Here is an 11,465-nt window from a genome sequence, read left to right as displayed (position 1 = left end):
TTTAAGATAATCAGCCAAAATGTGGTACTCCATCTGAAAAGAAGTTTACAAACCCACACATGCTGTTCACATCTCTTTCTGTAGTTGGTGTTCGCCAATCTAACAGGTGTTCCACCTTACAGGGGTCGATTTTAATACCTTCCCCAGATATACGGTAGCCTAAGAGCTGTATTTCGCTCAGGGCGAAGTGACATTTCTTCTCGTTAATCTTGAAGTTTTGTTCGTTGAGTCTCTGAAGGACTCGCCTGATAAATGCGGTATGTTCGCTCTTAGTCTTAGAAAGGATGACTATGTCATCTATATAGACTTGCACGTTAGGCATGTCTGCAAAAATTTCATCCATTACTTGTTGGAAGAATGCTGGTAAGGAGTGCAACCCGAAAGGTGCACCTCAGAACCTGCATTGTTTACCTTTCCAGGTAAAACTAAAGTACTTACGATGGGGTTCATAAATTTACATTTGATGATACCCCTGTGTTAGGTCTATGGATGTAAACACCGTAGCACCTTCCATTCGTCTCAGTAACTCGTTTATACGAGGGAGATGGAAACTATGAGTCGGCAATAACTTATTTATTGGACTCATATCTAGACATACTCTGACTTTCTTACATGTTCCGTCAGAGTTGTGTTGATTAACTGCCAATAATGCTAAGTTAGCTGGCGTTTGTTGGTAATTGATTTCGATTACCCCATCAGATAACCATTTCCCAACTTGTTTTTTAACTACAGCTTCGTGTCTCCAAGAAATATAGTTTCTTGAAGGGCATTTGAGCTTAGTAAAGTCTACCTTGGTTAAGTCAAGGCTGACATTAAGTCAAGGCTGACTAAAACGGAATTTTGCCTAATCTGTGATCTTTAAGAATCAGATCAATGATTTTGTCCGCAAAGTCAGGTATTAATTCCTTGACTGTGTCTGACGGGGGCTTATATGGTTTCGGACAGTTATCGTCTGATTGATCCTTTAATGGATCTATGTTATTTGGTAAACCAGTCACGGTTATACCTAGAGTGAGTAAATCGCTCATTCCGACTATAATGTTGTACTTCTGTGACATCTTAACTATCACAACTTGGGTAGTGATATTCCTATCATCGACCAGGGAGACTTTAACATCTGTGGCCATGGTATCACACTTAGCAGTTTTATCATCAGCTAAAATGAGGTGAGTTGTTTGTGTTCTCCTTTCGATATCTTTCATTAATGCAAAGCGGTCGGATATACATGAAATTTCTGAACCAGGATCAACCAATGCAAGGACTATATTTCCATTGCAATATACAGGTATTATTGCACGATCGTCTAAAGAGTCGTTGTATTTCCTTTGTAACGATTGTACCTGGTAGTACTTTCACTCCAACTTAATGTCGGGCTTTTTGTCACAAGACTTGGCGTGATAGCCATTGGTCTTCTCACACTTGTCACACTTAGTAAGAAAGTGTGTACAGGTGGGTGCATGTCTGCCATTCCAATAACCGTTAGGTGTCAATTGGTACATGTCATACCCACACTGTGCATCGGCATATTTCTTAATCTCCTTAAATGGAGGTTCCTTGTCCTTCGCCTCCGCGCGTGCCCGTTTAATGGATCGCGCTGATTGAGTGGAGTCGCGAGCACGTGTCTGGTTAGGACGTGTCTGATGAGGTTTATCATCTGACGTCTGGCGTGGGAGATATCCTTGATGAGTGAGCTCGCGCGGTTTCTTATTTACCGCCTTTTCCTTCGAGGTTACTCGGTGTGCGGGGAAAAGAGTGGATACAGTATCATAAAACTGTTCCCACGTAAGTCGGGATAGATGAAACTTTGTTTCATGTCCCTTGTCTCGAGCCTCAGTAGCGTATTTACGTCGCAAATCGGTGTACAGACTTTCACGGTCGTTGTTCCCTATGTTCTTACAGAAAACATGCACAAGGAACTCGTACCATCGCTGTGCCTTGTCCTTTGTTATATCTGGATGTTTAAGGTCAGCATCAAGTTTCGGAATTATAACTCTGAATAGAAGTATTCTCAACTGGTTCAGTTAAGATTGAACTCAGTCCGGGTTTTTACATGTCCTTGCTTAATAAGGACGTAACCAACCAACACACAGCTGGCCAGTCACGACAAGTGTCTAGCTCATGCTGGTGTCGCTGCAGGATCAAGTAACTTGTTCCTGTAGGGTCAAACTACTGCATTAAAGCGGAAATCTATTGCTGGGGAGCGATATCATTCGTCTCCAGCATGACCGTAAACGCATTGAGCGTACGGGTTAGCGTGTCGAGGTCATGGTTGTTTATAAACTCGACCTGCTTGCTGTTCGCATCCCAGTTCGACTTAAGTCGACTGATCTGTCCCTTGTACTTATGGTTATTCCTGTGGTCTTGTCCACGTTGGGCCTGAAGTAGTTGATCGATGCGCTTCTGCTTGATCGCGATCATATTAGCAAAATATGATACGTCATCAGCACGGAGCTCGTCATGGGCGAATTCAATCTTAATGGTGTATTCGTCGACCGATTTATTAAGTTCGGTCACCTCGTCAGAGTGGAAATCCTCTGCGAGTTGGTGTAAAGCGGTGCAATCGAAGCGATTAAATTTGACATCGTTAATACGTTTACGGGAGTGTTTATTACCCCTTGTAAAGTCCATGGTCGAGGCCTTTCGGTGCTCTGTCCCTCGGATAGTAGTTGGTATTATAATCTTGGGAGATTCATGCGTCCGGATAACATACCCAGTCTTAACGGGTTTCCGACGATTGTCATCCCAGTTGGGTAAAGGTGGCGGAGTATTTTTACCTGCCTCTGGGTCTATAATACGCTCAACGACGGGTAACTCGCGGTCACGTGTCAGAACAGGCGAGTAATTAGCCTGAAGTTATGGTGGTAGTACCTCGTAAGGTATAGATACGCTGAGCACATCTGGCTTAGCGCTCAGGCCTTTATGCTTTTCGGGCGTAGTTGCCTGTCGACGTTCTGTCCACTTCTGTAGGGCTTCAGTAATGCTCGGAGAAACATGCTCGCGTAAGTGCTGTGTATGCTTTCCTGATCTATACATTCGATCTACATGTTTAACAGTCATGTCTTTCATAAGGGCGGCTAACTGATTCTTAACATCAGTGTTTTCAGTAATTAACTTACTTATGCGCGTTGGTCCAGTGGTCTCGGACGTAGATTCGGGTTTGCCACTTGAGCTTGCCTCCTCTTCTGGTTCCGTTATAGGTACCTTCTGAGATTCGTCTTTGTCCCCTATAATTGCGGACTTTTCTTTCTGAGTTTCGTCTGAAGAATTGGTTGGGGCGTCTTGAGACATGTCCCTTGTTTCACTTCTTGGCTTCGTAAATGCAAGCTTTGAAGTTGAAGCGATAGTTGGCCTTCGGGTTCTGTCTGTAAGAGTAGTCTCCTTAATCGGAGTGGCTACATCCTTATCCGAAGCATTGTCCTGTTGACTATTATTGTCGGAGACAAGTGCTTCGACTACGGTGCGGTTAAACGCATTGGCAGCGGCGGCGGTTGCTTCTGCGGCAGCGCTAGCGGCTTCTCTCTCCATCTTCTTACGTTCAGCCTTGCGTTTCTTTGCAGGTGTATTGTCTTTCTTTGCCATAATCCTAACTTATGACTTCAGTCTTTTTCTCTTAAGGAATGACTGTGCTTAGGAAAAATTTCGTGGTAGTTATCTACATTTACGTTCAAGTAGTCTAAGTAGTTAATACCTTTGCTGACTTTAAAATGTGTAAGATTCGGTCTATCAAGGCGATATTAACGTCTTAGAGCAACGAAACGCTTAGGTTAAGTCTAAGTATCGTGAAATTCGAAGTAAATAAACGAAATGAGTCTTTTGGTTAAAGTTAGGTATGCCTCGTGAAAACAGTAATACTCTGAGGGATTGTGAGGCTGAGACATTGCCTATATATAATCCTCTCAGTACTGTTTTCACCGAAGGGATTTTATTTAGTGTTTCGTTGTCGTTCTATTAGAAACTATGGTATGTTTCGTTGGGGCGAATCCGAGAGACTCATAAAATCCTATCTTTAGAAGAAAAAAAGAATAGAAAGAATAATACTCTTGATGTCCATAGTTAGTGCATTAACCAATAAATTGCCACTTATCAAGAATTACCGACTTAGCCTTCATCAGACTGGCACATCTGGATGGCTGAACTGAGGTTAAACTAGGTAACGCTAATAGTCCCTAGAAACCTATATTCGGTTGAGCCATCTCGCTACCGAAGTATTCAGATATAAATAGATTTGGAAAGTAAATATAGTTCTATTAATAGAACTAGACCAAATCTTATGTTTGGTATTTTACTGGGGCCTTTTAATGGTCTTGTCCAAATATCTGATATGTAAAATGGAAAAGGTATTAATTAATAGAACCGTTAAAAACAATTTAGGAAACTTAAGTTCCTTGTACTATTAAGAGTACGTTAATAGTTTACGTACTGCTTAAGAGTACGTTTATAACATAGAGTCTAATGTGGAGACCCGGCTACTACATGAGAAGGTCAATAAGGTTGTGTTCACGAACAAGGTCAAGATGCCAGAGTGTGGTTGGATGAGACAGAGATTGCGCCATCAGATCCAGGCTTGATGGCAGGTAACACTTCATCAACACAATAGAAAACAACAGTCACTTGACGTATGCTGTGAATATAGGCGCATTCATCAGCGGGGTCCAGCCTACCGGCCTGTTTTAATCCGTAGGGACCACGTTTTAGAATTAAGGTCGTATCAGAAGGGTACAGACCAATTGCTCAACACTACAACCTTTAAGTGAGAGCATGTAGACAACAGTATCTATAGCAAACTATAAGAAGGCTGTGTTAGCATCGAAATGGTGTATTTCAAGACTCTCAGATGCTGCATGTAAATGAGTGTTTGCTCATTGGTGGCGGAGGTGGCGGGATCATAGACCTCCAGGTAGTAGTCATCATATTTACACCCTCTTGTCGCCTTGTGCGGTCATTCAATCCTTAAAAGTAGTATGGACACCATTTTTGTTAAATTTGCCCTAAAGGACATATTTTATGTGGAGTATTGATATCCATGTAACAAAAAAATTAAAGGGATTGTGTTTCACACCGTAAATATGCACAAGGTCTGGTGTGTGATGGCGGCATGTCTCGTAAGATAGAGCGTCTAGTAGATCATCAGTATCAGGGATGTGTTCATAATTGCGGGTGTGACTTTCATGTGGAAATGGCGGAATGGCGGAAGTGATTGAAAGCTGTCAGTAGAACTTTAGAAGAGCTAGATAGATCATCAGCGTCATCAGGGCGAGAGGCACATTTGAAGAATGCAGATTTCAGAGATTCGGGAGAATTCAATATCGTGGTACGGAGAGGCTAGTGTAGATAAAGATTAACGTAGGTGCCGTAGTTGTGTATGAAGGGATAGGAGTGGGTGCTGGACGTATAGTACTGTCGAGCACAGGAGCAACTGGTGGTGTAGTCGGTACAGCGGATGTGGGAAGCGATTCAGGGGTAAGGGGAGCAATGTATGAGATTCTGTCTTGACGAATGGTACCAAGGCACTGGCAGTGGAAGATTTTCGTGTGCCAGGCGACAGAAATAGAGTAAGTGGTGAGGGTGGTAGAACAAAGTCAGGTCTTGCCATCAGCAGACCACTGTGATCATTTATCTGAGAATAACTTGAAATTGCGAGAAATCGTACGTTTCCGAGTATTGTTAAAAGATTGAATGATGTGTATTGTATTGTCGGACAGTTTTCAGCACGGCGTGAAGAGACGCCATAGTAGCAGTGGTCATCGTATTCGTGACTACTATTGTGGGCAGGATCTTCGATGCGGTAAGACACAACACAGCCGTATCGAGCCCGGAAAAAGCGTTGTACAAACTTGTTTAAATGCCATTTATCCGATGGAGTTAGGGTCGTTCTAAACGGGAAAGCTTTGCTGAAGCAACTTATTGTACAGTTCGTTTTGATACGAGATATGATACAATGATTTTCACCAGGACCAATTGGCATAAAATCGAATCCGTACATATCAGGGAAATTCATGGCATCCTATTGTACTATTTAGGAGGCTATGGAAAATTTCTTGAGACATGCTTTTAAAAATATGGTCATAGAATATACTTTTTTTTCAATTCAAAATAGAATATGCATTTTAGTGGTATTTTTAACGAACCCTTAGCGACTTTCGGCTGAAGGTTAGCAACAAATTTTGGTATCCTTCATCCTTGTTGTTGAACGAAATATCAATAAATTAAGGTTCTGATTGGCCGAAAATTACATTTCACTAAATTGATTTAGTGGAAAGCTCTCGTGAACAGCCCTTAACATAACATGGGCCTAGGCGAGAGCCTGTCACCAGAAAGGAAGAGGTTTGCTAATTAGAGTCCGGTAGGAATATGCGCACAATGAAGTTTGAGGCATCGTGCACGGGTATGTGGAGGAGAAAGAGCCATGTTTTGATCCAAGGGTATAGCGCGGTTCTCGGCTAATTGCAGTACGGAGTCGCCATCGGCAACGGAGTGTGCGGCTAGTAAATTGGTGAGACGTGCGCGAGAAGGCTTTGATATGGTTAGGCATCTTCTTCTTGGACTTAAGGTTGTGAAAACAGCACTGGGTACCACCATATACCATATTTAACAAATATTTGTTACCGACTCTATCTTCAGACTGTACATTGGACGTTGAAGATTTACGTGGATTTGGTCTGCAGTACAGTAGGCAGTGTGTGAAGTTGCGTGTTGAGCTGGCTTGCGATGTATTTTACCTGAAAGAAATATTTTATAACAATGCCCAGGGAATTTAGGATGGGACATGACAAGTGCGATGGCAGCAATGAGGCTAGTGGCAGGAACTACTGCCCTGTAGAGGGGGACAATGAGAATAACAAGAGCAATTATCCACGTAAGCTTACAATGGATTGCTTGCCATGTTAAAGAAATATTGTAACAGTATCACGAGTTATATACGGTTGGCTTTGGATTCGGAAGACGACCATGGACCACCACTTCGCACAAAGACGGACTTGGACAACAAGAGCCAGCTTGCTGCCGGCACGCGTGTTCATACGGGGAATATCGTTTGGGATTCGCATATCCCATCTCAACAAGAAAGATTGGCCTCACGAAAGTCATCAAGGATACCGCCATCTGGGCTGACCAAGCTACGAAGCTGAGTATTGCCATAGTTGTACATTGATCAATGGTTGGCTCCCATTCAAGATGGGTCATTGCTTTCAACCATAGTTGTGGGTTAAACTGGTAACTCTCAGTTGTTACACCAGGAGGAGGAACGTTCGCTATCGCACGACAACGATGAGCATTGTTACAGTGGTATACATCATACGACATCGCCGTGGGTGGGGGTCCAATATCAGGTCTGTGAGTGACAGTAGGAGGGGACAGTGGTATACCCGCAGTAGTAGTACAGGGCAGGGGGTCAGGCGATATACAAAGTGAGACCAGTTGGTAGCTAAGTTGGAATCAGGGGCAGTAGCAACATTCGATTTTAGGTACCGGAAAGAGTGATGTGAAGAGTGTTCTTCCAGGCGGGTTATTTTGTATCGAAATCATTATCTTGCATATTGTTTTAAGCAAAAGGGAATCCTCAAGACCAGAGCATACATATTTAAGGCGAAGGTTGGGAAGCATACCGCGGCTATAGTAAAACAAGTGAATGACTGAATCAACCAACCTAGTACTAGGTTGGTTGGTTCTGTCATTCAAATAATTTACTATAAAACCGTAAAGATCGCGAGTTCGAAAATTGTCTTGGGTCAGCCCCGGACGGCCAAATTGTATGAAGTTTTGCCGTTCGCATAGTTGTTAAGTTCGGAACTTATAGATTTCGGCTGGCGCCTGAAAAAAAATTCTTGAGCTCCTATCAATCGCATATTCTGCATCCGTCCAGACTGTGGCATTGCCTCGAGACGAGTCAACCCACTCTATTAGAAACTCCTGCAATTTTGAATTAGTAACCGAATTAGCAGGATAATCTACCTAGCTTTTTGTACATATGTCAGCATCCTTAAGTTGTCGCTCCGCTTGATAACCCCTTCAATATGCTATATGGCCTTACCCAACGTAGAAATTGATTGTTGAGTCTCAGATACCAAAATGGTTCAGCGTAGCATGAACCTCTGCTTTGGTTTCTTTATCCAGTAAAAAAATTATGCCTCCACCTCATCAGCAAGTAGTCGTTCCAACAATCGAACACAGGCTTTCTTCTTGCTCACGTAGTAAATTTATGCATCGTGGTAACAAAAAAACTACAGAACTATTCAATTTTAGTTAGCTTAGCCTGTAAGAACGTAACTTAATAAATACAGTAGTTCGATCACTTAAAAATATAGCCAAAACCACGCTTAGTAAAGAGTGTTAAGTCAGAAATAAGAGAACTCAGTCAGAAATGTCATTAGAAATGGCGCGCCTGCTGTATTTATTAATCACGATCCTATGTGGAACGAGACTTTCTCTACCCATCGGGTAATGTATTGTTTACGTACCCGTATCTATGGTTTTGGACGAGTCATCACTCCTATCATATTAAATTCTCTATTCCACCAACTGGTCCGGTCCTCTGGTCCGGTCCTAAACTTCGCTCTCAAGTCCGGTCCTCTGGTCTGGTCCTAAATATCTGCCCAGGGTACTTCGTCTACACGGCGATAAATAACTAGTGTATTGTGATCAGTCAAGCGAATAAGGAAACGGCCATATTAGACTTTAATGGGTAATGTGTTGAGCACATTATTGATCAAATTGACTGACGCACTACTATCAATTGAAAGTGACGTGCTTTGTGCCAAATGATATACAAGAAGAACTGCAACAAGAACCACGAATACTGAGCAAGTTAAATTAAATTTATGCTTGCGCTAGAAACAAACTTTAACTACATGACCCGAAATTTATATCTATAGAAGGCGAGGCAACCAGCACTACATGCATGACTAATTTGTCCTGACTCACCACAATGCTCACAGTATTTGCAGTAAATACGCGTCTTATGAGTAGGGTCCAAGTAGATAAACCATGCGTTTTGAATCGCCCTGGAACGACGTTTCGGGGGAGGGGAGGTGGTCTGGGGCTTGCCAGATACTCGGCCAAAATATTTAGCTCGGATAATGGTTTCTTTATGTCGTCGTTCATCGTAAGGGGAAAAGGTATTGAAGAATGCAAGTTCGGCTTGACGTTGCTCGAGGAGGGTGGCAACTTGACGGCGGAGAGTAGCAGTCATTGGGGTCTCGACAATGCGCCATTCAAGGTCAGATTGGTGCCAGCTTTCAAAGTGGCCACAAATAAAAAGTGGGATACTGTCTTGGGTACCACGTTGTCTAGAAGAGAAGAGAAACCGACGCGCTTTGTCTTGGTTAGACTGAGCAAGACCAGAGATAAACGCGTCTTGGATGAAAGGTATAGGAAGTGTGAAGCCTTGGTCTTTGGTGTCATCACGAATCTGCCAGCATCGCTGAGACCAAGCACGCATGGCTTCATCCTCATCACATTGCTATGAAAAAGAAGAAAAAAGCAAGGTTGATTGATATCGATATTTTCTTGTGTTTGTAGCGGTACTGATTTACCAGCTGGCTCGGTAGTGTTCAGGGGTCATGAGGCAGTGTCTTGGGCTTCAGAGAGAGGCGAAGTTCGCGAGAGAGAGAGCTAAAAAAGATCGCTCGAGCGCGAGTATAGAATTTTCTTCTTTTGATGCGCGCAATGAATCTATTTATCTCCAGTTCTGTGTAGTCACGGCCAGGGATGTGATTTTGAATGTTGCCAGGGATGCCGCTACAAGATTGTGAGCGACCACGAGGAGCGGCGAGGTCGACATTGAGAATGTCGTCAGGAGGCGGAAGTGTATAATTTTATTTATGTCGTAGTCACCAAAAGAGGTTGTAGCGGCCATGTATAGGTCAGCACGCCGGTCGTCGTAATTGTCGCGGTCAAGGGAAAGTTTTTCCCAGTATTTGCGACGCTGATAAAAACATGGGATATCATAGTTTGCAGATGTAGAGTTTACCATGTTTAAGTTGAATTAGAGAAACTACAAATTATAGCACATTTTAAACCTACAGAGTCCAATAATCGTTGGACACAGACGAACATACTAAAATACAATTTAGGCGTAAGAAAAAAGTAATAGACTATTGTAAGTTGTCGTACACATATGCAGGACAACTATAAAGAACCTGGATGGTCCTCGCAAATAGCTCACCAATAGAACAAATAAAGGGGTCCGGGGATGCCCTTATTTTTAGATAGCAATCTAGTTCGAAAAGTGCCACACGTGTGGTTTAAGACAGCCCCATGCGCACGAAAGCAATCAGAAATATCTCAAAAGTATTGAAGGGACGGGAAGAAGTGGCTTTCTCGGGTGCTGGCCAAGGTGATCGCGGAGCAGCTGGAAACCATGCTTGTGTGTCTGCCCGTGTATGCCGCAAGCCCAATGGCGGAGCGGGCTATGGCGCCAGTAGTGTAGGACATAGTTTTATGACCATGCATGACCACAACATTTTTTTCTGAGCCGCGCTATATTCTTCGAAGCTTCCAGCATATGACGGGAAATAGATACCCATGAGCAAGATCGGTTGTCATGGTATTACAGCGCTTACATACAACTATGTTATAGTTGGTATAACCAGACTGACTGATAAGTACTACGATACAAAAATGCAAACATCAATGAGTCGATTTCCGGTAGCTTATATAGTCTTCTGTAGAACGCTGAAGTACTTTATAAATTCTTTTCGGCACTCCAGTTGCATCCCTGCTCATTTTGAATGTTGCCGTCTTCGACGCCGTTGTCTATCCGAAGAATACCGTGACTAAGATGTCAATAGTATTGTCGAGGTTTCTTTGTATTCTTTCAGGTTCTGGACCACAATCTATGTAACCTGGATGCCTCGAGTTTCCATTGTATTCGAACTCAACTCTAAAGACATTTGAGGGCGCCTGTGTATACTCGGAAGTGTCGGCCTGTACCACATCGTAATGTTTGTGGTCGTCTCGAAGGAGTCTGTCGTTGACAAGGGTGACTACATTCCTTCGTAGCGTTGTAGTGGACGTCAGTTTGACGACCCACGACAGAACGTTTGATTATTAAGCTTCGCATTTAAGTTGAATATCGACACCAGTTTGAACCAGTTATAAAGTATAAACTCTTAAAGATTTTAGTGCCTGGGGTTTGGGTTCGTAATATTTGCCTGGCTTTTGTTGTAAACGTGCGGTTGTTCATAAGTACCTTTGTGACAAGAAGACCTTTCCTACTTACTAAGGAGGCTCAACGAAACTGTCTTGCTGTTATAATTTTACTCAAGCTCTCCGAGTCAGTCCCAGAGAGAGAGAGAGAGAGAGAGAGAGAGAGAGAGAGAGAGAGAGAGAGAGAGAGAGAGAGAGAGAGAGAGAGTAGTAGTAGTTAGTTTGTTTAGTTACGTTTACGTTTACGTTTTTCGTTTACGTTACGTTTAACGTTTAAACGTTAACCGGTAACGGTTAACGTTACGTACCGTACGTACCGT

The 11,465-nt window shown here is 42.9% G+C and overlaps 2 protein-coding genes across 2 annotated transcripts; both read left to right on the top strand.

Annotated features, from left to right (window-relative positions):
- Positions 1 to 6,741: 6,741 nt before the first annotated feature.
- SARC_07767 (hypothetical protein) lies at positions 6,742 to 7,127 on the top strand (the record flags this gene model as incomplete). Its single annotated transcript, XM_014298287.1, has 2 exons — positions 6,742 to 6,856; positions 6,943 to 7,127. 2 exons carry the CDS (start codon positions 6,742 to 6,744, stop codon positions 7,125 to 7,127), a joined length of 300 nt encoding a protein of 99 aa, XP_014153762.1.
- A 1,796-nt stretch (positions 7,128 to 8,923) lies between these two features.
- On the top strand, positions 8,924 to 9,463 carry SARC_07766 (hypothetical protein; the record flags this gene model as incomplete). Its single annotated transcript, XM_014298286.1, has 1 exon — positions 8,924 to 9,463. The coding sequence occupies one exon, from the start codon at positions 8,924 to 8,926 to the stop codon at positions 9,461 to 9,463; it is 540 nt and encodes a 179-aa protein (XP_014153761.1).
- Between the last annotated feature and the right edge of the window lie 2,002 nt (positions 9,464 to 11,465).

The sequence above is a fragment of the Sphaeroforma arctica genome (genome assembly GCF_001186125.1).
Source record: "Sphaeroforma arctica JP610 unplaced genomic scaffold supercont1.637, whole genome shotgun sequence".
Classification (NCBI taxonomy): Eukaryota; class Ichthyosporea; order Ichthyophonida; genus Sphaeroforma; species Sphaeroforma arctica.
Note: the sequence above shows the minus strand (reverse complement) of the source record. Positions and strands in the feature narration are given on the sequence as shown.